The 26,110-nt window shown below is 43.4% G+C and overlaps 1 protein-coding gene across 1 annotated transcript in view; it reads right to left on the reverse strand.

Annotated features, from left to right (window-relative positions):
• LOC142032499 (acetyl-CoA carboxylase-like) overlaps nt 1-24,269 on the reverse strand; it is a 24,609-nt gene extending 340 nt beyond the window's left edge. Inside the window, exons 1-8 of the mRNA XM_075031139.1 lie at nt 24,188-24,269; nt 19,473-19,519; nt 17,206-17,458; nt 2,871-3,003; nt 2,090-2,228; nt 1,751-1,860; nt 1,215-1,296; nt 6-74 (exon numbers count right to left, since the gene is read on the reverse strand). Of these exons, the coding sequence (XP_074887240.1) occupies nt 6-74; nt 1,215-1,296; nt 1,751-1,860; nt 2,090-2,228; nt 2,871-3,003; nt 17,206-17,432 (760 nt within the window). The 5' untranslated portion in view covers nt 17,433-17,458; nt 19,473-19,519; nt 24,188-24,269. The remainder of the gene's footprint in view (nt 1-5; nt 75-1,214; nt 1,297-1,750; nt 1,861-2,089; nt 2,229-2,870; nt 3,004-17,205; nt 17,459-19,472; nt 19,520-24,187) is intronic.
• Nucleotides 24,270-26,110: the final 1,841 nt, after the last annotated feature.

Consider the following 26,110-nt stretch of genomic DNA (forward strand, 5'->3'; position numbering starts at 1 on the left):
AATGCCAGCAGTCTGAGCCACTATTGAAGAAGCAATTTTATCTCCTAAGGCCCACATTGCTTGGCTTGGAGGACCTGCAAAGAGCAAATACAATGCATGAGAGAGACACGAGATATCAGACATCAGGGAAATGTCCAGAAGTCTTATTTACGTTCCATGTAAGAGGGATAAATAAACACTTTTAGCAGGGTTGCTGCATGCCACATCTCAACTGGTATGAATCAACATTTCTGAACGGAAACAGAGAGCGTTAGCTCTATCAGCCAGGAAACTAAAAGCAAACAGACTAGAGTACTTTTGACCAAGAAGGAGGAAAAGGCAATTGAAACTACAGCAGTGCAACCACAGACACATCATAATAGCTTGTTAAGTGCCCATCCTGTTAAAGAAGTCTTGGCACACTCGGCTTGCAAGCATCACTCTCTGCCCATGTGTCCTCAAGCTGGGTTTGCTCTCAAAGGGATGGTAGGTACTAGTAACTGTACTAGTACTTAGGTGTGTGTATCACATGCTACTGGAATAATAATTCAGTGCCCCGATTTCACTTGAAATGTGGTTTGCATGGGAGTGTATGACTGGTAAGAGATGTAAACTGGAACTAAAATACAGCTTTTAAATCCTCTCCTCTTCAAAGGTCCGAGGTATTTCCATGGTTATGGCTCAACACACTACAGATAAAAAGATCTGCTAGAAGTCAGAATATGATCCAACTAACCCCAGGCTAGGTTCAGACCATGACTTTTATCACGAGTCCATCTTTAGTTTTAAACACACATGTGTCCAAAACCTTATTCAATATTCAGATCCATGTGGTTCGGGAGATGACGCTTACTACATCAAACATCTCCAGCACTTGGTTAACTACGCTGCTAACCAGCTTTTGAAACAATCTACTTTAACAGGAATCTTTTCTGATTTTATATCTCACAATATTCAAGGATATGTTGGAGAACTTGCCACTTCTCCCATACAGGATCTATTTCCCAGCATGTGTCCAAACCTTATCTAGTTTCATTAACCTCGATGACTGGAAACAGACTAAACCGTTAGACAGTATAGTCTGTTGCTCTGACTACCATAAAGAACACATCATCAGGCTTGCACTTGTAAACCATACCTCATGACTCTCTTTTAGACTCAGGATTTTCTACCTCACTAAACCTATCCATCTAAAAATAAGGACTAGACATTAGGTCAGAAATATATAACCTCACCCATGAAAGCAATCCCATTTTTGTGGAGAAGTTCGGGTAGTTTAGGGTTCTCAGATGCATGGCCCCAGCCAGCCCATACAGCCTGCAGAAGAAAAATAACATAATTCACTCTGTTTTAGTAAAACAAGCAAGTGAGCAGAGATAGAAAGCATGCAGATACTTCAAGTCTTTCTTTTCCTCGTTGAAAACAGCCTCATAACATTCATAAGCCTGACCAGCCTCCTGAACTACACAGTATGTTTAGTTTAAAGGGCTTGCATCTTGCATCTTGTAGACAAGTCAAAGAAGCCTGCCGCAGCAAGCTGTTGAACTAAGCATAGGGAAGTGCAAAGGTGAAAGGAACCTTCTACCTCCTACAGATACTCATATTGGGAAATCCACTGCATTGTAATATGCATGGCCTTTTGGTGCTAGTATAGGTTTATAATTTCAACTTCTTTGACCTGTCTTTTTCCCCAGACAGAACTTGTTATTGAAGGAGAGGAGATTGCTTAGTGTTACCTCCTGTTTTGAAAACTATCTTTGACACTTCTCACCTGCACTGGAATCCGCTTAGCAATATCAAGAATGAGTTCCACATTTGCATAGTTGTTGTTGTTCGGTCCTCCTGGAACCGGGACATAGTGATCTGCCATTTTAATATACTCTGCAAACACAAAGAAAGTCTCATTTAGATTGCAAATCTAATAAATGGTACTTGGTCTAAAACTCCTTAAATCTGCAGCACTAGAAGTAGTTAATCTCCTCCCAGAAAAATGTGTTGCTTGACAGAATGCTACATGATGCAGTAGACATACATTCAACTTCTTGCGTCCTTGTGGCCACACAGGTCTGTGCAAGAAGGCTGTGCACCTTCTCTAGTCTTTACAACTCACCTGCATTTGCTTTCAGATCCTCAGGAGTCACCATGACAACAAATCTAATTGCCCGCTCATTTCGAAACATCTCATAGGACCAGCGCCGGATGGATCTCATGCATTTCACTGCTGCAATGCCATTATTTGCTATCAGGACCTGAGTATGTTAGAAGCAGAGATGAAATGGAGTCTAAATAGCACAAAACACTAAACAATAATGAAAACTTTTTTTTCTCTGCAGACTGTCCAATTTTGGGTCTGTGCAGTTTTGTTAGCCAGCATTCAATTCAGCAAGAACATTTAATGGTCCATCAGTCAATTTAGAAAATGGTTCTTGCTCAACCATAAAGATATTAATGTGTTATGCTTTGTTTGGATTAGAGAGCAGGACATATGAGAATAGGCATAATGAGTGGCTAAAACTTTCAATACCTGAAAGGAAGAGACCTCATCCATTAAATGATTGTGTATTTTTAAATACATTTCTTAGTGTTTTTTCCAGTCTACTTTTGTTATATGTGTCTATAAATCCTTCTGTATCAGCAGAAGTGCTCTAGCTCACTCAGATACTTTTTTTTCCTGTCACACTAAGCTAAAACAATGGGATGTTTATTTATCACATCTAAAATAAAATGGAAACACAAGGATTACAGGCAGAAGTACAACTTTCAAGTTCAGGAATATTAATATTTTGATATCTGCAATGTACAGCCTTATATAGAGAAAAGTCATAGAAGTCATAGCTCAAGAGAAGGCAACAAAATGCAATACCCTAAAGTCAAGAAGGTCAGTAACTTACCTTTTCAATAACTTTATTCCCTCCAAAACGAGTAACAAACTCTGCTGGAGAAGCCACAGTGAAATCCCGCTGCACGTCAACTTTCTTCCTGTCCCGGCCTTGCTTTACAAGGTGTAAACCAGACATACTGGGCCTAAGGAAATATGTGGGAGACAGAAAAAAGCAACTTGGCAGTGCAGATGTACACAAATAGAAGATGTGTGAAAATCTGTAAAGTTCCCCTTGACCATATTCCCCACGGAGACAAGCAGAATCTTTCCTTGCCTCCAGACCACCACGGCCTGGTCCTCAGCTTTTACAGAGATGACTCTGGTTTTTAACTACCTTTCAGTTATCTCTCTGCAAAGACCAGGTCATCTGGAGAAATTCCAGTTATGCTAATATATAAATAGGTAAAAATATGTTCAGTGTATATTGCTGCCCAACACAGAACAACAATGCTCCACCACATTGCTTTCAATACATCTAGGAGAGCTGGAAAATGACAACGTTTTCCAGCTTTGGTAAAACAAGTCACTAAGATCAGACTCCATAAGGAAATCCTACTGGGGAACCACAGCAAATAAATCTCCAGGTGCAAATAAAAGACTCTGTGACTGGCTACTTAAAATAATTTTCCAAGAATTTTCCATCATCCAGTCTTTAATATCTTCCTCAAAAGTTCTGAGAGCTAGAGGACAAATTAATCACAGTACTTCTACTGCAAACAGTGAAAGACAGTTTTGTGTCTTACAAGATCAGCTCTGTGCTCTGCCCCGTCTTTCCGTGTGGGAATGGGACAGTTGCTTCCCTTTCTTATGCTTCAGCTTCCACAGAAATAACACATGGATAAACCACCCTCTGCTTTTGCAAGCACTGCAGGATTTGATTTGCTAAAATTTACAAAGCTGAAATTGTGAGAAGAAACTCAATAGAAAAGCAAAGACCTACTCTTCACACTGTGTGTCTACCATAGTACAGCATGGCTGGAAAAGTAACAAGATACTTTTTATTTTAAACCCTCTGAAGCTTTACCTCTCAGGTCACCCACAGTTTACCCATTTTTCTTACTGTATATAGTGTGCTTGTCTTAAGGGGTTCCTTTCCCACAAACACACTGAAGTCCTTACCCCTGCCACCATGTAGGATTACAGAACCTTTCTGTAGGAAGAAGAGATTAATATTGGGAAGGTATTTAAAAAAATACTCAATGCTTTGGCAAGACCCAACAGCAACCCAGGGGTCAGTGCCACTGGAGCAGCCGTGTAACTGGCAGCATCTGTCCCCAGGAGCCACACGGGCCCCGCTGGCTGCCCTTCGGCCATGGAAAGCCATCAGCAACCTCTGGCTTAATCAGCTGCCCAAGTGCTGCTGCCATTGAGCAACTCCACTGGGAAATGGGAAGAGATGCAGCAGAAAGCAACTGGAATTGCTGGGGGAGGGCATGAAGGGAAAACTAACCCAAGGACAAGCCAAACCACACACAGCATCTAGAGGTCTCCTTTTATAAACACAGCCACCAAGGTCGGGTAGCCTGAGAGCTGTACATGTGAGCTCTGGAGCATCCTGGCTTGAATAGCTGCTGTTAGAGGTGCTTGGGGACAGACTGAGAGGAAACGCACAGATTGCCCTTCACGTTCCCTCATAAATACGTTACGGCCTATGAAGATTTACCCATCTGGAATGCAGACCGTCCTTAAGTCTTCATCAGGAGCACAGTAACACCACAAACCAGTATTTTGACTAAAAAACTGCTGATGAAAGAAGCCCTGAACAAACTGTAGCTAGTATCTGGTTTAAATCCAGATTCTTCTCTTACCCATCTTTCCTATGAAGGATCTTGGTGCTAACACAGACTATGCTGTGCCTTGCAGTACACATTAACAAAAAGGATCTTGACCCAGCACAACCTGTTCAAAAAGGTACATGCCAAATCCTGGTATTACCAATCAAGAACTGTACTAGAACGAAAGGCAATCTTTCAGGCAAGGCAAGATCAGTACCCAGATCTGACCATAAAGATATGTTTATCTACCACACATAGGATGGAGTGGACCCTTCCCTTCCTCTCCGCCTTCACGCACACCATCCGCTTTGGCTGTGACATCCTACTGTGGCACAACCCTGAATTTGTGAGGATTTCCAGAATAGCAAGTAAGCATATCTACAGCACTTGAAATTCAGACCCTGTGTTCTGTGTTAACACATCAATCTTTCTCTTGCACGTGTGAGATATTCCCATGACAAATGGCCATGCTGGTGGTGAACTGAAGAACTTCAAGTTATAGTCTTGCAAATGTTGAGCTTAACTGGGAAGTAAAACTGTTCTAAGTTAACCTGTCTAAGCACAGTGAAAGAGACTTTGAAGCAATCCATGAAGCCAAGAGTGAGAGAAGTAAAGATAACAGGAAAAACAAGATCAAAATGGTGATTTTAAAGCATGCTAAAAAAACAGATGCCTATCTCCCAGTGATCTTTTGGGACATATAAATGGCTGTACTAGGTCAGACCAAAGTACATCCAGTCTAGTAACTTGTCTCAAAGAACTGCTGCTAGCAGATATCCAGAGAAGGGCATAAAAACAAGTTAAGTGTGCAGAGGTTCTTCCCCTGTGTACTTTCCCTTCTTCCAGGGAGCTGCACTTTCAGAGATAGACCTTGTCATTCAACTTAAAACTCATCCCTATGAGCATGAGTTCACAAACTGCTCTGTGATAACCTCAGCCCAGGAATTCAAGGTCAGGAGCCAACAGGCAAGAAAAAGCGCAAAGGCGTAGCTAAGGTTGAATTTCTCTTAAATTTGTGTATTTAAAGAGGATCAGAATCCATGCAGTGGCAAGGAAGGAGCACAGTCCAACAAGTGAGACATGTTTATTCATTGCAGGTTTATTGAGAGCAGCCTCAACAAAAATAGAAAAAAGGTAAAAATCTTGGGATCAGAATCTGTGAACATGTATGAATATGAACTATCCTCCCAGGCTGAAATTACTACACACATAAAGATACTGCTACTGATAAAATGTCAACAAAACCAGGTTCACCATCCAGAAAAATGCACAAACACTTGTTTATAAGCAAGTATAGTTCGGTTTAATTTGTGACAGTAAGCATAACAAGAACATTAAGTTTATTTACTAATAACCACAGGCTGTACATTATAATCAAAACAGGAAAGATTTTTTTTTTTTGCAAGGTAAGATGAGGTAGAAGTTGGGCAGCAAGGAAGAAAGAATGGTGAGCTCTAAACAAAACAGAGTAAATGCTGAGTTAGTAACAGTCATACCTATTAATCACCAGGTTACAACTGCAGTGTTCTGTTACATAGGAACTTTCAAAATGCTCATCTATCCCTCAGAGTTTACAGAGGTTAGTAGTTGTGCAGAATCTCAAACTTTTTTAACACTGATTCCCCAGCTAAGATGTATTCTGGCATCTTTCTTACAGACTGCATGCACAGATACCTCACAGTAACTGGTGAGGTTTCAGAGGATAAAATTAACGTGGAAAAATATCAGTATGCATTCCCAGTACAGAGTGCCCAACTGCCTCAGTCCAAGACGGCTGCTGCTATGAGGAGACAATCATATCTGTAATTCTTACCTTTGCAGCATGTGATATCTCATTTCCTGACTCTGCTCTGCAGAATCCTCCATGCTGTCTCAGTGAAGGAATTAACAGATTTCAGGCTTCTTTATGACTCGCCTAGTGTAGCTGCTAATTTTTTTTTTCAATACTGCAGCTCAAAACCCAGCAGGAGAAAGCTGCAAAGAGCCTCTTGCACTCATGCGGTTCTCCTTAAAGCAGTGGCACTTCCCAGACTGCTTCAATCTTTTAACCTTTGTCCCTTGCTTTCCACCCCTCCTCTCTCTCAGTCACTCTTCTGTGACGCAGCATGCACAGAGAGGGTAGCAGCTTCCCTCTTCTGCATTCAGAGGAAAGCAGCTGATCAGGAAAGAGAGAAAATTATCTACAGGTTACGTAATCAGGCTTAACACAGCACCGCCGCTGCAGCCCGCGCAATGCACAGTGGCTGTTCCGCAGCAACGGTCGGCCCCAGTTCGTGCTCCCACAAAGGGGATCACGCAAGGAAGTGCAGACTGCTGAGCTTCCCCACATGTTCCATCAGCATCCAGAGGAACCCCACACCGCTGGCGGCACAATGGCAGGCCAGCACCTCCTCAGCAGCTAGCTTTGTGAGAGCAAAGGAGCAACTAACTCCAGGGGCCGATTTGCCTGAAGAATTCAATCAACATGTAGAATTTAATATCAGATTTTCAGTAGGGGTGGGGAGGTGACAAGGAAAGCATTTCCAGGGCTGCAGAGGAGAAAGTCAGAAGCACAGTTTGTACAGGCACACAGAGCGCAGTGGTGATCCAGACATGAGACAACAGATTGCACTGGACATCAGCTTGGAAGCTGGGAGACCCTGGACAAGTCACTTAAGTTTTCTGTGCCTCTGTTTCTCCACCTATAAAATGGACATGATGCTATAAGAATAAATACCCTCACACGCAAAGTGCTACAATACTGCAGGGTCCAATAACATCACTGGAGAAAGGAAGAATGTTTACTCAATATCAAGCACATGCAAAAACATAAATTGCAAATTTCAGGGTGGGGAAAGGATAAGCAAGGGCAATGACCGCAGCAATACAGTGATGTTCAAACCTGGACTGCAACTAGACACAGCAACTGGATTACATTTTAAAATTAGACAACATTTGGGTCTGTCCTGGTGTAGGGCCACATCCAGGAAGCACAGCTTTTATTTGATGCACACACATTCCAAGAGTCTGAGCAAAAGCCCTATGCAATCACCGAGAAGGGGAACACTCAAAAAAAAAAAAAAAAAAAAAAAAAGGAACAAGTACCCAGAGGAAAGGTGTCACATTAACATGATGACAGTATGCAACCTTGAGCCCTGAAGGGCAAGGTGAGGTCACTGCAGGAGACAGGGAACTAAAAACAGTACAGGCGATACGAGCCATGACCAACAGCAAGTGCCATGTGTCTGATAAAGTGCAGGCAAACAATTCTGTGCAGATCCAATTTCTTCAAGCATTGTCAGCAGGAGGGTAAAGGGGACAGCGACACACTGTGGCAGTGAAGGCGGCAGTCACAGTGGAAATAAATCTTCACCAGACAACGGAGACAAGAGATACCAGGGAAGGAACAGAGTTTAAACGAGCAAAAAAACCCCAACATTATATATCTACCTAATAACTAAATGCCTCTCTCACATCAGCCTTTGTCTCCTCTTTGAAGAGCTACTCAAACTACCCAACTGTGAAGTACACCAGAAATTTCCCATTTAATTCATTTTAAAACAGAAGTATGTAAGAAAAAGCAACTTGTCTTGAAATATTTTCCAGCACTGGCTCTATCTTGAGAGGCCTCCTGCCACACCACTTACCCAGGTGTGGTACAGATCCTCACTCCCAGCCCGCCAAAGCGAACTCGGGGTCCCTGCCTCCCACACCCCAGCACGCATGACTCCGGCCATGGAAGTCTGCTCTCCCAGGTTCTCCAGGCTCCTATTTCCCTTCATCTCTGCGGGGAGGCTACAACAAACCCATTTCACCAGTTCCAAACAAGCCATCATAAGGGTAGAGAATTACAAACCTACAGACTCCACTTGATAAAATCTGTGTCACTTTCTCTTCTGGTCATCACTACTTAAGACCAGGAAAACCCAGCTGACATTCAGAGACTCTACTGGATATGTATTTCATGTAGAAACTAGTATATTCCATCATTTTCAAAATAAAACAATTGCATAATCTATGGTTCCATTAGATTTCCTTAGTATTTGATTCTGATTTGAGATTAAAATTTATACACAGTACAACTGAAATTTTATTTTTCAGGTTCTGTGAAAACAGCTTCCCAAATACTTGCCTGTGCTCCAAAAAAACCCACCCACAGCCCCCAATCCAACCAGCTTCTGACCATTGTAGCTGCAAGGAAACAAATCCTACATGTACACACAGCTCGATGGTAGAGGAGCAGCTTCAGCGTTGGTTAAGTTATTCATCGTGCCTTCTACCAGCTGAATTCACTGCTATGAAATCAATGGACACGATCTGCTGCAACATCCCTACAAAAATATGCCACACAAGGATGTGTCGTTCTGATACAATACTTACCATCAAACATGCACACACTCTACAAATCTCATTTCCTAAACAGAATACTACTCAGAACCCAAATGGCAAACATCATATGAAAATCATCCCCCTCTTTAGACCCTAGGCCTGCTGTTAAGACAAAAGGAAAGCCTGCGCGGTTCTCTTCTGTTCTAGCCTCCAAGAAAAAAGCATTCATTACAGACACATACCTGACGCACATCGCAGCTAGGAGCCTGCATTGATCCCAGCACTGTAACATGCCAAGTGCTATCAGTGACGTAGCAGTTTATTCCAAAGGCAGTGATGCATTAGCTGGCTTGTTTGAAAGGCAGCCTTAAGGAGACTGCAGCACATACACACACGCACACACACACATACACACACACACCGAGAAAGGATTCCCCCCCCACACACACCTCCGGATTTGGCCTGTAAAGGGTGTGGAGAGAAGGCAGCTCTCATCATCAATTTGGGCTTTATGTTTTGTAAATATGTAAACGCTGATGTGAACATGTATCTGATCTGGTGATAAGACTCAAGCCAGTTGAAGCATCTGTAAGATCTGCTCCGGTTTTAGATCTGCCCTTGCAACCTATTTCACAAAAAGCCAGAGAGAAAGAGCAAGCATATATGTAGTCCAGCAAGCCATGCAGAATTCTGCAGCTGGAGTAAATGGTTCACTATGTCTTGGGTAATAGGCACTGGGAGGCAGCAATCTGGACTTATTCAAAGACAGTTTTTGCCTGAGATTTTAAAGAGACAGAACAGTTGGCTTGAATACAGACACTGCCGGAAATCAGTGCTTCAACCTATAAATCAAAAAAAAAATTAAACTCGACTCAGCTCTGACAAAGGATTGAGCCTAAGGATTTCAGGAAATTAAACAAAGGATGCAGAATAAAAAACAAAAACAGCACTCTCCCTACTCCCTGGCTAAATAACTTCACTGCCATGCTAATACAGATTTTGAACAGCCATCAAGGCAGGTCTTTAGCCTAAAGCAGTAACTTTGGTTCCAAAACTACAGAGCCCAAACTGGCACAAGTTGCTAGGATTCCTCTCAAATAATCAAGTACCAACAGCTGCAATGTATGCAGATTTTAAGTGCTGAGACACTTGTTTGTCAGGTATCTTCTTTTCCTAAACCATTTATCTGGCTTTTTATCTGCCATGCTGTATGCATTTTAACTGGACCATACCCACAAGATGCACACACCAAATCACTGGTGTTCCTTGCAAGTTCCAAAGTAACATCACAGCTGTTATCATGGGGGGGGAACCTGAAGATTTAAAGATCACTGAGCTCCTCCGGATCACACCCTCCTAGGTACTATGACCAAAACCACTTCACTCCTGAGGCTCTTCAACATACCCCATTCCCTCTGACTGTTCCTTCCAAGGTATTCTGCGCTCAACTTCATGACTTTCATGCTCAACAAACCTCTAGCCTCCTGCACGCTGCAAGCCCCTTCCTTTTCCTTCAAATTTATCTTTCAGAACCCATTTCTCCATCATGCCCTTCCCACTTAGATCCATGGCACCAAATTTTCACCCCTCAAAAATACCCAGTAAATCTAAATGTCAATCCAAATAAATATTCAAATTAAAATCAAATTGATATCTGTACTCCAGTTCCTAAAATCACAAAGTACTGAAAGATCTTCACTTTTACATCCTCATTAAGTACAAAATTTCACATGTTCCTGGAGCAACAGCCTAATGCTCTCCAGGTCAAGCCCTGCCACCAAGACAAAAGTTCATAACAACAACAGTAATACAGTTCTGCAACTGAGAAGAGAGCAGAATTTAAGTCTTTGGCAAGGAGCCTGCCAGTGCTTTTTGGCAAAGTTCAAGTGTTGAACAGATCTATCTACATGAATGAGAGAATCCAAGTTTTTTAACAACCAGAATTAAAGGGGTAGGTGAGGGAGTTGTACATACAATTTATCACTGAAAGAGGTTTTGCCTAGTATAAGAGAATCCTGTACAGAAAGATGGTGCAAGCCCATTTCAGCTACTATTCTTAGAAACAGAGTTATGATACAGAGTCAAGAGATCCAAGTTATTCCCTAGCCTGGAGATTCTTTGCCTTCCCTACCTACAACAGGTTTAATGACACTTCCTCTTTTCCCAGATTTGTTGCAAGCCTACATTCATTGACAGCTTCTCCTGCAGCCACTGAAAAGACAAACACTAGGCTGTGAGGGGATTCTGCAAAAGCACTTGTTTTTGAATGCCTTTGCCACATGTCCCAGTCTGGGTGAAAAGAGAGGGCATTTGGCAAAATACAGGAGGGGGCCCTAAAGTTTTCTGATAGGGACAAAAATATATTTTGTTATCTTTTCAGTTAGAAATATCAGATAAGCAAGGCAGCAGGAGACACTGTCACCGCTGTGATACCTCAGCCAGCTAATCTTTGCAAAATCTCCCTAGAAATTCCTGACTTTAGAGATGAAGTTTCCTGTTAACTGAGGTCAAAGGGAGTAAAATATCTGTTACACTAAAATAAGATTGCTACTTTTGAGAGGTATGCAGACGAGAGGTCCTTTAAAGTGTATTTGTTCACTGAACAGTAGCTTCCAGAGAAGAAAAAAGTTATAATTCACAGGTTATCAGCATAACCAGAAACAACTACGAATCCAAAACACCTTACAAGCTTCTCCTTTTTCAACAGATACAGGAGGAAATTCAACTTTTCACTCCAGGTGGATGAAGTTCAAAACATAAATCACAACATCACTCACTGGCAGTACTGGCAACAAAAAGGAACTAAATCCTCTGTTTTGGCAGGGGTTCCTTGAAGATGCATAGCTTTATTTCAGTAACTTGCAGAAATATGCAACATTATCACACTCCCCTATCTGCCGAGCCAACAGCAATTGATCACATGCAAAGGAAAACGTCTCAGGAAGCAGCATGCAATTCCAGTTTCATTAACGGCCTTCTGGTCCCTCAGATGCAAACCCATGCAAGTCACCCTCCACAAAAACCTCAGCAGCACCATGGCAACTGGTAGCACAGACAGCAGAGCAAGAGGAGGAGCCTTCAACTCCAGCAGCGGCCCCACAGCCAGGATGATGCAGAAAGCCTGCAACGGGAAGGAATCAGTTCAGCAAAGGAGAAATCCTTTTTGATGCAGCTGGACCAGCCTTGGATGCGGCACTGAAAGCATCAGCCTTGCAGACACTAAAGCATACTTGTACTTCTATGCACCCATTTGTGCATAAAATTACAGTGGCACTTATAATTTTACAAAATCAATGCTCTATAGTGTAAACTCCTAACCACAAACAGTTGGACTGGAATGGATTTTTTTTAAATTCAGAACAAGCTCAAAAGGATCCTTTATTACTTTTAGTACTCTGTGCAATCACTCCACGACTGGTTTCTAAGCAGGCACCCTGTCCCAGTGCCAGGCTGGGTATACTCAACACACTACTGTCCAGACTAGAATTGAGGCATTCTTCCAAAATTACTTTAATAGATGATTAGTTCTTCTTAAGCATCTCAATAATTTATTGAGACTATTTACTGAGAAGTAACCCAAATAGTGTTAGGTGCTCAGGGCTAAAGTCTCTGTGGGCTTAATGTCAGGAGCAACAGCTGAGCTACTTCCAAAAATTTGGCTTTCAGCTGATGCAAGTGGATTGTCAGGTGACCTTGTACACCCATTTCATTGCTTATGAAACCAGAGCCCTGATGTATAAATACATGACGACATGCAGGATTTATTCTATTTTAAACGAGAATTTGATACAAGATACCATCTTTGAAACTAGGAATTAAATTTAGCAATAGTCAAGAACAATTTTTTAAACAAAACAAACAGACCCAAAGTACTTTCGAAGTGGCATTTATAGAGAAGTAACTTAACCTACCACTAAAACTTCAGAAAGGAGCATAGCAACTGTCTAACAGCTCACTACACTACAAGCAAAAACTGTATCCCAACAGGACTACTGCCTTCAGTTAGAAGTGGTGATGGAAATTTCTGAACTCAAAGAACACAATTATGCCTGGAAGCAAAAAGATTAAGAAAAAATGGTATGCATGATTTTATTATCTAAAGGTGCAAAATGCAACAAAGAGTAAATTTTGTTGATGTACACTGTACACAAGTAGAGTATTTTCTTCACAGACACTTGTTTTCAATGTTAGATGCTATAACTAACAGAGAAAGGAGGGCATTTACATTATTTTTATTACTGATACTCTTTAAATAAACCAGAACTACAAGCAAGAAAAGAATCAGAACATTTTAATCTCCACGGTTACTTTTCCAACACACAATTTCTGTTAAGCACTGATGTTCCACACACCAATTTAAAGTTCATTATCAGAGCATGGCTTTCTCAATCCTATGTAGTAGCAGCCAACTGGCACAATCAAAGGTCTTCATAGATCTCTAGAGGTATGGAAGCCTCTATTGTACAACCTGTCCCAGCAAGACTGTCTTTAGCAACAGCATAAACACTTAACAAGATCAATAAGGTGATAGATGGAACAACATGGCACACACACACACTCCGCATGCTCCAATGAAGAAACATGAGTTGGCATACGGACTACCCATAGCTGGGTCAGGATATATCGATCAGACATCACAACCCCGTCAGATGATAAGGCTCTCAGCAATGTTTTCCAGCTCAGGCAGGAGACCTACAAATCTCAGGTACTGAACATATGCCAAACAGTCTACTGAAACATCTGTGCTTCAGGAACTGGCAACGTGATGTCACTTTGCTCTTATGTCTACTGTTACTGTCTGCCTGTTACTACAGGAAAGAGGCTTTCGGATGACCAGATTTGATGCGAGGCATAACTGCCATGAGACTCCCATCGTGGCATCAGAGGCTCAAGCACCTTTCACAAAGATAGTTAATGTGGCCTCTACTAGAATGAGTTTGTTTGCTATGAAATAGCACAAACAGGACAGTTTATGAGAGCTGATGACCAAGGAAGAGCATTTCTAATTATCAAAGGCATTTTAATATTGACACAGTGCTCCTCAGAGGGGTGAAAATCTGCTTGGGATGTCAAGATAAGGGCTGGAACAGCTGTTGCACAAAAGCTGCAAACAGTCACTGGCACTGAATATTATAGGATGGATTAGACAGTCTTACAGTCAACCTCCACAAAGCAACAAAATGGAGTTTAGAGGAGAAAGAAAGCTGTACTGTCTGAACTTCAGTGACCTGGAGTATGAGAGGAAAAAACAACTTGATTAGATGGCTGACAACACTACTTTCTAGCTCTCCTGTGCTGTAAGAAGAAATCTCTTTAGCTATCAGAGCAACTGACTTACTACCTGACAGGCTCTATGAAGATGTAAAAGGATAGTTCAGGTACAGTCACAAACCCTTTTTCAGATGACTAAATTCTGGATTTTAGACATAATTGTTCCCTGAGAAGGACTTCTCTGCAGCAAAGCCCCTCACCTCAAATACAAGCTTATCTCTAGCTTTAGCTGACCAAAATTTCCTGTGTGAAACTAACCGGCAAATGGAAAGATTTTGGGCAACTTCTTCAAAAAGATACGCTCCCTCGGACCTGGTCCTTGTTTGACCCATTAGTCAAACCATACAGAACTCCCCATGAATTTATCTTTGTCACTTCAGAAAGTGTTGTCCCTTTGTAACTACCAAGAGGAAGCTGGAAGCAAGAATACCTGTGTTCCATTAATTCACTGTCACAGAGTGACTTCAGGCAAGTTGTTGAACTTGTCTTTGTCTCAGTTTCTCCATCTGTAAACATTATTTGGAAATCTTTTGATGAAAGAGACTACCATCCTTGAAAACTGTTTCAATTCATCTTACTTTATCTTAGAAAAACAGCCTATAATGCTGTAACTTTTTTTTATTTGAATTGGCATTTCTCTCCAATTTAACTGAAAGTCAAGTACCCTCAAAAGAGAGTGCCAAAGTAAGCAAGTTACAACAGAGGTGCTCAAGGTTGCACACCTATTGCATTATAGCTCTCTGATGCCAGGCAGTGTCCTAGAAGTTTCTTGATTTTCTTGCTCTCCTATTGTCTTTTCCACACTAACGGTTGTGTGTTCATCCAGTTTCTTCTGTTCCTAAAATATATATAGTTACAGGGCTAGATCTTTTCCTGCTTCAAACTTACCTTTTGTGCTGCCAAAGTATTACAGCTGGCAGTCTTTGGAACAGTAATCTCCTTTAAATTTGCTTTAAGATTTTGTAACTGTTATATTAGCGCCAGCTGGCTAAACATATCCATCAGTATGACCATAACAACTCTGTAAAGTATGGACTACTATCCCCCTTGTGCCCTAACCCAAAGAGTCTGCTACTATTTGTTTTCAGAGAATGTCTCCCTAAATTGGGAAGGGAACCACCAATAAAAGGACAGATGAAAAATCCTTAACCTGTGCAAGCAAAGAAACCAGCAAAACAGAAGATCAAGCTAAAAGGATTAGCTGGTCATATAAATATCTAATACTGGTCAGTAAAAGCCAGAAGGCTTTTTGGAACCAACCGTTTCTTCAAAAGCAACAAAGTAAAGGTAGTGAGGGATTGTTCAGTAAAAACAATAGTGGGATTCAGACTGTCCTGTATGTTCCTGGAATGGGATGACACCTTTTAAAAAGGCAGGCAGAAAGAGCAGCTTAAGAGGAAGCTCTTCTAGATTTGGTTCTGACCACTGGGAGGATCTGCTGGGAGAACCAGTGGCTGAAAGGCACCAGAACAGTCACAAACCTATTTGTAAGGAACTAGCAGACAAAAAGGTAGGAAGTTACATCCAGCTGGAAGATGTCAAGGACAAATCTTTCCTAAACAAAAATGCATTTCCTTCCTTACATGCTAAAAAGGTTTGCAAACAGGGGACTGTCAATTGCTGCAGTAAATTTGGATGTTAGGAAGATTTTTAACACTGTCCAAAATTACGTTTTCATAAATAGAACAAGTATATGTTAAACAACTGCACTCGGAAATTCAGACAATGGTGAGCAACTGTTCTGTTAAACTGGAAGGATGTAAGAAGTGAAACTTTGGTAAGGATCCATTCCAACACCAAAACTGGTTAACATTTTCTTTTTTAATTTATCAGTTATGAGCTTACCATCAAACTAGGAATAACTGAAAATACTTCCGAATCAAGAATCTATTTCTAAAGGAATTTGACAAGGTGAGAAAATAACCTGAAATGAGCTGCTGCAATTCAGTAGTGACAAGTGCAAATATTACACCCTGTAAAAGATAACTTTATCAATATTCAGTGTGATGACTGTTCATGGACTGCTGCTCCTCATGTACAATACCTCCTCACTCTACCCAGCACTCAGAAGGCCTCACGTACAGTCCTGTGTACAGGCCTGGGCACCAGACCTCCTGGAATGTGGGAAACGAAGGGGACATAGAAGAGTGAAAAAAGACTGATCAGACACCAAGGAACTACGATCTGTACGCACATTGAAAAGTACAAGATACCTAGCCTACAACAGAGAAATCCCATGGGCACATCCCGCTAGTGGTATGCAAATCAGCAACACCATAAAAATAAAGGGGCCTTTTGACAAGGAAACGTTAACTCCACAATCTCAAAAGCCCAACTTCATAGCTCATTTGAGCCACAAAGAATTAGGAGTGAAGCAGCCCTTCTAGCAGCCATGAGACCATCATCTCCCTGAGCTGCAAGTCTTGGCTTATCACCACTCCGCAGGACACCGACCTTTTCTTTAACTATCAACAAAATTTTCTCTATCCAAAACAAAAAAACATTCCAAGTGATACGGAGTTATTATCTTACCCAGGGGTCCTTCCAATTCTTTGGCTACATATAAAGCAGCAAATCCCATACAAGACAAAATAAGCAAATAATGTCCTTGTTCTCAACAAACACGGCCCATCTAAAACACACACAAATGAAAACTTTTAAGATCTCCATCAGCACATATCAAATTTCTGAAAGCCGGGACAAGAGACAGGCAGTATAAGCAAGCCCACCACAACACTCAACAACTGAGATGTCTGAAAGGTGCTTAAGGAATTTAGGCACAGATATTTCATTAAAACCAATGGAAAACAGAAGGTTTTAATACAGATAAACACACAAGAGGTCATTTTGAAACAGAATGCTGGAAGATGTCTTGGCACAACAAAAACATTTGAGGCCAAACCTGGGTATAAAGTTGAATCTTTGGGTTATCTTTGGAATGGATGGGGTAAGATGACTGAAGACTGAATCTGAGTACTATTTTATCCCTACCTCATATGGCTTGCCAGGCCATCTTGAGCATTAGAAAGTCCTAGATCAGAGAGGGAATCCGAGCAGACAGATACAGGCGACAAAGACCTCTCTTTCTCCTCTAGCAGATCAAGTTTCACCAAGGAGCTTGTCTCATCTTCTGAGTTATCCTCTGACACAGAGCCAATAATAAAGCGAGAGTGAGGGTTCATCTCCAGGGGTTTAGTGGGTTGAGAAGACTCTTCCATGGCTCCTACAAATTGGGCTCTCAGCACTGTAAGAGGCAAAAGAAAGCAAAAAAACAATACCTGAGGTTAATACCTGCTATTGTAGAACAAAGAAGAGGACAAAGGAAGGTTCACTTCTGATAGGAAATGCAATGTTAAAACACCATAGCTGAACCCAGATAGGAGTCCAGGATCAAGAATAGTTACTTCTGCTATAATCATTGACTTTTCTGTTTGCACAAGGACTGTAAGGTCAAAGCAGCTGGTCATTCTGATCTGTTGCAGAACCTGCTAGTTTAGACAAAGCTGCAGTAGGTACTTAAAGAAAAAAAAACAAAAAAATCACATACAAATGCATGACTAGAAATCCAAAATTTTTATTTTACTATTATTCTTTGGTTAGATAATTATTGGTGACATTTAAAACCTGACTAGACATGGTCCTTGGCAACCTGCTCTAGATGATCCTGCTTAAGCAGGGGGGTGGACTAGATGATCTCCAGAGGCCCTTCCAATCTCAGCCATTCTGTGATTCTGGGATTAAAAATTTCTATTTCAACAGCATCTGAACACTGGGACTCATTGTGCTAGGTACTGCACATAGCATTATTTATGGCTATTCAAATGATGGATTTGATTGGTCAAAAACACCCTTTTCCCAGCCCTTGCCAGGTGCAAGACACGTTATCTCTTATATTTTTTCAGAAGACTTCATGTTTCTTAGGATTCTTCTAGGAATCTGAGCTGATCTACCAAACACTGGGGAGCAGATACAGCATACTGGCCAGCAGCCTGCCAGCCACGTGGGGCTATGCAAGACCTCAGATCTGTTCAGCACATGAGCCCACCTCCAATTTTGGGGCAACAGCAGACACTTGGGCAAGAGAAAAAGAATGGGCTGAACATATAGTTTGCTTCCCTAAAACATAATCTCAGCTTCCTACGCCAAGAGCTCAAACACATCTCAATCCAGAATTGTTACCTTTGGCCTTAATGGCACGAAAAGTTTCAACTGAGGCAAAGTGAGTAATTTTCAAGTTTGCACTTAAAGAAGCATCCACAGACTCTGGAACAACTATAGGATTAACTGAATATCTTATAAAAAAACAATTCTCTAGGAGTTCTCGATACACATAACAGGTATAACATCAGCAGCAATTAATTTTAAGCTTCTCCCACATACTGTTGTGCCATCTGCTTTATCCTTAACCTGAAAAGATCAAGCTTTAGGAAGACTTCAATCTTCAAAGCTCATTCAAGTCTGAGGGTAAGTCACCACCAGAATGACTTTAACAAATCTGACAACCCACCAATGTAAAAGGGAACAGTCTCACTCCATTCATACCTACCTCTTCCCTTCTCTACCCCAGCTGTGTGTTCACATTGCCCACTACCCACCAGCTCTGGTGCTTTCCAGACCACTCTCTGATCTGATTCAACAAAATCATCAGAACCATAACCAACAAAACAAGGTAATTTCCTGCGAGGTTAGCAAGTGGAATTGGAGCAACAAAGGGAGCAGATGGGAAGATAACTGGTAAGGAATGATGGGGACAGAAGTAAAACCTTCCCTTTTTGGCAGCAGTGAGCAGTCAGACTGGCTCAGCCATCTTCTGTAACTTCACCCTGACTTCAACCTCTTGGTCCCAGATCATCCATGTCAATTAGGGGACAGTATCTACTTTATGGTAATATAATGAAACTTAGCAGCATGACTTCATAATTGTCAGAGGAAAACACAGAAGTTCAGGTCTCCATTTTCCATTAAAAAGATCGTTACATAGAGAAGAATCTCTTAATACAGGGAACTCTGAGTATCAAAAATTCGGCATTGTTCCAACAGGGAATGAATGCATTTTCTTCAAAATTAAAAAAAGTAATAATTACAACTGAGAAAGACCATGACAGATAGAGGAAACAAAGGAGCACCTCACAGCACAAAGACAGGTGGGATGGGGAATAAACATTTGATACGACCTGCTCTGCCTGACTTTGATGCACTTACATGATAACAACACACAGCGGGAAATCACATCATTATAAAATTAGGAATGCACTAACCTCTTGTTATTCTTGCAACCTGAGCAGTTATCCACTTCCAAAATGAACTGAAAAAGAATTAACAAGTAAATATTATTATTATGAAGAATACCCTGTGTGTTTTCCCAACTATGTGAATCTTTGAACACAAAACTGTCATGAAAAAAACACAGGTACAAAACAGACTAGATCACTTACTCCAGGTCACAGAGTAAACCGGGAACTGAACCTGCAACGTCCAAGTCAAGCGGTGGCACCTCCTGCTAGTCAATCGTTCTGGCAACTTCCGAGCAATGTGTTAGCACACACCTGATCATCTCACATATATTTCGGTTCTGTTTCTAAAAGAAACTATGCTTTGTGCCACTGCTATCTACTTAAGCCTAGCTTTTTTTCTCTGTCAACTTCTGAATCTGCTGGCTGATTTCAGCTGAATTTGATGGCCAGGAGTAAATCCCAATGATAACTGAAAATCTCGTGAAAAACTGGTGGCTAGAAGACACAGTTGACATATGATATTTTTACATAAAAACACCCAACAGTTCACCTGTAAAACAAACTGTGATACAGCAATACAGACAAGGATGAGACAAGGGGACATTTATCTCAGGGCTCCATTCTCCCAACAGGTACTTCACTATGCAGAAAAGTCTATTTTGATACCCTTAACTCTCACACCACACTGACATCCTAAACCAGTGCCAAAACCTCATCAGTCCTGCTAATTATAGCTATGCTATGCCAAGTACAGGGATGCAGCATAATTGATTTGATATGAACATGACAGCTTTCATCCGGTACACAAGCAAAACTGGACCATGTTATAACACAAATAGGACATGATCATAGTTTTAATTAGAGCACAGACAAGGAATTTATAGACAGTGCAATCTTTAAACACCATGCTCTTTCTTTTCATCAGCATCTCAGAATTAAAAACCGATCCAACTGGCTTATGTACTTTTACCATGAAGGTACCTGACTGAATTATTTAGATCAAACCCTGTGTTGACATCACTACTCCCACAAACTCCAGTTTCACTGGGGCCACAGGCAGTTCATTTTACAGAGACGTACTTAACCATTTTATGACTGAAAAGCCACAAATACCTGTCTGACATAGGCATTAAAAGGGTGGATTGATCTCTTTTTTCTGACGCTAGAGATGGACAAGAAGGGCAAGCGTGACTGTAAAGTCTACATACCCATCTTTGATGTGCAGAAACTAAAGCCATACAGGAAGATTGCTTTAACTGAGGTGCTTGGGCAGGACTTATAGCTCAGACAGCACAAAGTTTAATCAAATTTTGTTTGTGCATATAAACACGAAGACATTATTTATGTGTATATTTATCCTGGTATCAGATCACTGCTAGAGAATTTCATCCAGACAGATTTACTGTTGGCACAACCATCAGCGCTGAAGAATCTGGGATACAGCCAAACTAACTTCAATCCTTTCTTCATGAAGAACAACTTTTTCTAATTTGAAGAACTTATACATTAATAGGCAAGTTTTGAGGCCAATTTTTTTCTAAGCAGAGAAGGAAACAGAAGAACAGGCAGTGAAACATTTCACTCAAATACTCCATGAGAAAGCACCAAACCAATGCCAAGGCTCCTGATCCCCAATGGCATGCTCAAACAACTTGACTCAAACATCTCGTTTGTACAACTCAGTAAAAAAGCAGTTAGCTGTCCATGAAGTCCCATGCAAGTCCATTTACCAATGCACTTCCAACCCCTTGTAGTCCAGTCCCAAAGTCATGAGTTCCGCCGATGTTTTGCAATCAGCTGGTAACTCAACACTGCATTGAATTAGACACAAGCTCAGCTTGTTCTCAGCATGCTAAAATTCATTATTCATATTTAAATTAATTTCAGCATTGTCTGGGGCCAAATAAAAGCTGGACTTTCTCAGAGATCTCCTCACAGAAGCCTTTTGCTTTCAATGCTGCAAACAGAATGCACAAGTCTCACCAAACCTCTGCCTATTGTATTCGCTGTCTGAAGAGTAACTGCCACCATTTCTAACGAGCATCTTGAATTCAGCTGACCACCAAGACAACGTTCGTATACCATGAACCTTAGCAGATGTACTGTTTGTTTTAATAATGTTGAACTAGACCCTAAAAACCAAAATTGTCTGGACCCTTAACTATATACAGCCCCTACACTTATTTTTGCAGGTGTCAATAGCCTGTCAAACAGGCTAACTTTTGCAGAGAGAAAAATTTTTGCTAAAAAACCTCTTAAGTTACAGAAGGATACAAATTGAGAATGAGATCCTGCAAAGACTTAAGAACAGGCAACATCATGCACTCTGAGCCTGCTCAGTTACATAAATATGTTTAATCACAGCTGAATCTTTACAGAACCCAAGCCATGCTGTCCTCCCCCATCCTGAAGAAATCAGCTCACATTAGAGGTCTGAAGACACACAGCACTTTCATAACTCCCCAGCTCTGCAGATATCAAGGTATTTAAGATCCAAACTGTGTTCACGCTACAAGCAATGAAAACTCGGCAATCCAAATTCAAAAAGTAACGTATCTTGTTTTGCCTGAGGTGCAACTTCTCCACAGCTCTACTACTATCATTAGTAAAATTTTTGGCTTGACAGCGAAATGCACATATAAAAATATTAGACTTCATAAGTTTTTATGCACGTATAAAAATATTAGGCTTCCTAAGTTTTTATAACAGTTTCTCTTTAAGTTCATTTTTATTATTGTAAAATACACCCAGGCATGAAACTTACAAAATGTCAGTTGGAAATGAAGCTTCTATTTATTTTCAAACCACCCCATTCTGAATACAATTACACTACTGAAAAGAACATTATTATTTCAGTGAAAATGAGACTTAGAATAGCACCTCTACAATATTGGTAAGTCATATAAAAAGGAAATTAACAAAGCTAGTTTTATTTAAATGTCTCCTGTTTAAAGCCCAGGGATCTGTGGTATTGCTAATCAGCACAAATAATTTTAAAACAATGAAACGAACACGTGTACTTTTACCACCCTAACTGAATGAACACAGGTAATAGAAAACAAAGGAACGAAAAAGGTAAAAACAAAGTAAAAATAGATGGTATCTGTGTAACAAGTTGACTACTTAATTGCTTTTACTGAACACAAAAAAATCAGCAACATGCTCACCAATACCAGGACTGGAAGCGAGTTTCCAGATCAGGAGAGGTCAAAGGGATGATTTTTCCGCCAAGACGGGCCACCAAGCATCAAACCATTTACCTGCGGAGCTCCTTGCCTGCATTCTGTCAGGCCAGCTGCCGCTGCATTTTAAGACTCGCTCAGTCTCAAAACTTCGCCAGGCTGTATCTCTACGCAACCAGTGGGCCAGGATTCAAACTCCGCTCCGCCTGAGCCATGCCTCCTGGTTAATAACTGTGCATTGCTTCACTTCCTATCCCAAAATGTTCTCAGCAACTATCAAATACCTTGCAAAGTTCTTTTGGTTCTAATGTATTGAAAGGTACTTCACAAACTGTATGTCCACAGGTTAGAAGTTCTAGTTAGTTTTCAGATTTACTGTATCAACATTAGACACATAAAGCTAAATATACAAGTGGAACACATGCTTCCTAGGTTTCCTCAGGTAAAATATGTCTGTGTCACTTCCAGAAAGAACATAAAGACAAAAAAGAGCCTATATTTACAGCTCTGCTAGTTTGCTAAAACACTCGAGACTGTCTCTAAATCCCGTTGTCTTTGAGAGAACTGGTCGTAACTCAGATGGTTTGCTGAATATTCACAGGCTGCTAAATTGGAACAGACTACAATTTTACTTTGGATTTTTTGGTATATTTCATTTTAAAACTTTCTCAGGAAGATTTAAGAGGCACCACGAAAGGCAAGGCGAGAATAACAACGTGGTTTGTTCTGCAAATCTGCTTTTACAACTTTATTATTTCAAGCGCCCCGCAGCACCTTCCAGAAGGCATTCCCAGGGCTCCCTTCGGCCCCTCGGAAAAACCAGGCCCCAAACTCTTCCCTTAAGATCTCGAAATCCCATCAGAGATGGGCGGAAGGATGACAACGGAGAAGACGGATGCCAAAGCTGGCCAAGCAAGCGCCTCATGCTCTAGTCCTACGCTGATTTGGTGGCTCCAACACACTCGATTTGATTTTTTTTTTCCGAATTCACTCACTCGCACGAGGCAAACCCACAACCAACTTGTTGTTCCGTTGCCGGAGCAGCCGCTACCGCGACCCCCAGCTCCGCCGAGAGCTGGAGGGGGGAGACACACGACCCGGGAAGGCCACACGAGTGACCAGAGCAGCAGCAGTAGCGCACGGGAACCAGCCGCCCCCGGTGCGGCACGGCACGGCGGGCTCTCCGCCCCCCCCCCCCCAGACCTCGCTCCGCCGCGGGTCAGCGGCGAGGCACCGGCAGGAAACCGCCCGGCGCTTCCGGTCGGCAGGAACCGGCTCCACGCCGGATTCCCCCCCTCCGCGGCTGAGAAACCCTCCTTCCCGCCCTCCGCATGGCGGGCGGAGCGGGACCGCTCCCCGGCCGAAGAGCGGAACCGGGGCGCCGGCGGACCCCCGAGCACCGCGCCCAGCGCGGCGCCGACAAAAGCCGGCGGCGCGGCCCGCGCTCCCCCGGGCCCGGCCCCGCCCCGCCCAGCCCCGCGCCCACAGACTCCCCTCCGGTCCCCCCCCTCCACGGCGCGGGCTCCCGAGCCCCGCCGCCGCCACCGGGACGCTCACCTCAGGGTGCCGGGTGCTGCGGAGGCGCGGCGGGCCCCCGGCCTGGCGCTGGGCAGCGGAGCTGGCGGGGGCGCGGCGCGGCCCCCCCATTCACGGCGCGGCCACGCCCCCTCTCCCCCCCCCCGCGAACGGCTCCGCCGCCGCGGTGGTGTGATGCGAGGGGGTTACCTCAGGTCAGCCACCTCTAACCCCGCCCCTCCCGGGCCCGGCCCTTGCGCCGCTTCCATTGGCTCCCGGGAAGAACGCGGCGGGGGGGCGTGACCAATCAGGCGCGGAGAGAGGGGCGTGCCCAATGAGGAGATGCCTATGGCCTGAGCGGACGGCGCGCCGCGCCGCGGCGCGCCCACTGGCTCCCGCCGCGGGGGAGTTGCTGCTGGCTGGGCTCCCTCACACACACGCCCCTCGCCCCTTACCCCCCCCCCCAGCCTCTGTTGGCGCGGTCCCCCGCGCCCCCTTAACCCCGGCCGCCGCGGGCGGGCGGGCCGTACCGGCAGCAGCGGGCCTCGTCCCCAGCGTGCCCCCGCAGGCCCTCCTGTCCCGAACCTCCACGGTGGAGGGGTGGAGGGCTGCGGGACCGGTAACGGCACCCAGCCTCCGGTGGGGCTCGGCCCACCCCCGGGCCCGGCGCAGGCGGTGGGGCCTACAACGGGGCCGGGGCACCCACCACCAAGGCCCCGACACGTGAGAGACCGGGCACCGGCCCGCAGCGGGGCCAGGCCCAGCCAGCAGGACCACCACCACCACCACCCCGGCACCCAGCGAGACCCTCGCCCCCATCAGGCGCCGGCCGTGGAGCAGGAGCGACCCCCAGCCCTGCAAGGCCCGGCGCCTCGGCCCCCAGCCCACCGTGCTGTCGCCGACCTGTGCCCTCCCGGGGCAGAGGCAGGGGGACAGAGCAGATAACGCCCGGCGAAGCGGGCCAGGCGCTGCCAGAGCCTCACCTTGCTTGTTCTTTCACCTTCAGCAGCTTGTTCTGTAGACGGGCGATGGTTTAAAGGACCACCCCTTCTGCTTTCTTTAAGTTTTGTTTCAAGATCGTTGCATGGCAGAGTTGCTGAAATGTAAATCCAGCAAGCAATGCAAGTTTAATTCCTAATGCTGTGGAGGCAGAGCCTCTTCCTGCTGGGAGCGGCAGTGGTGCCAGGAGGTATAAAAGCATAAGTATCTGCGCAGACAGTTTCAGGGTCTATTCAGCATTCAGGCTCAGAGGGACAGAACCGACACCGGTACATCACTGTACCTTCCCCTCCTTCAAGGGGAAATAGGGTTTCGTTGTACGATTTATATGTGCGCTGGGCTCTTGAGTCCTGTGCTTCGAATAAAGGTGGTGTCAGGTTTGATAGGATGCTCCTGAGGGAGCTTGTCCCAGCTCGGGGGACCGCTCAGGGACAGCTGTCTGGGGCTCGCAGACTCCACTGCAGCGGCAGGAGCGATAATAGAACAGTGAATTTCCTCAGCCACAGACCTCCGTTTAAAACTCCAGGCAATTTCTTTTAAAAATGTGTTTTAAGACTGAGCCAATGGTTACAGGGGATGTGAGAATGTGCTCTACTGGGAAACTGTACACTGACTTGGGAGCACATGTTGGAATATGTGCCTGCTGCTGGCAAGTATTACACACCTGGAAAATCTTATTTGGGGCTTTGTGGTTAATAATATTATTAGGGGGAACAGACCACGTTCTCATCTCCGTCAGGACTAAATCTGGCAAATTGTTCCAGGCACAGACATTTTTATTTATATCTCTGTAGATATGTCTTTTACATAAAGAATCTTCCTGCATTTAAATGTTTTTATGAAGGAGCTAAAAGAGAAGGCGAGTCAATGTTAGCCTAATCACATACAGTACTAAATCCCAACTCATGCAAAAGTGAGGGGGAGTACTTGGCATGCTGAGGGATTGTGTCCTAAATCACTGATAAT

The sequence above is a fragment of the Buteo buteo genome, chromosome 7 (assembly GCF_964188355.1).
Source record: "Buteo buteo chromosome 7, bButBut1.hap1.1, whole genome shotgun sequence".
Classification (NCBI taxonomy): Eukaryota; Metazoa; Chordata; class Aves; order Accipitriformes; family Accipitridae; genus Buteo; species Buteo buteo.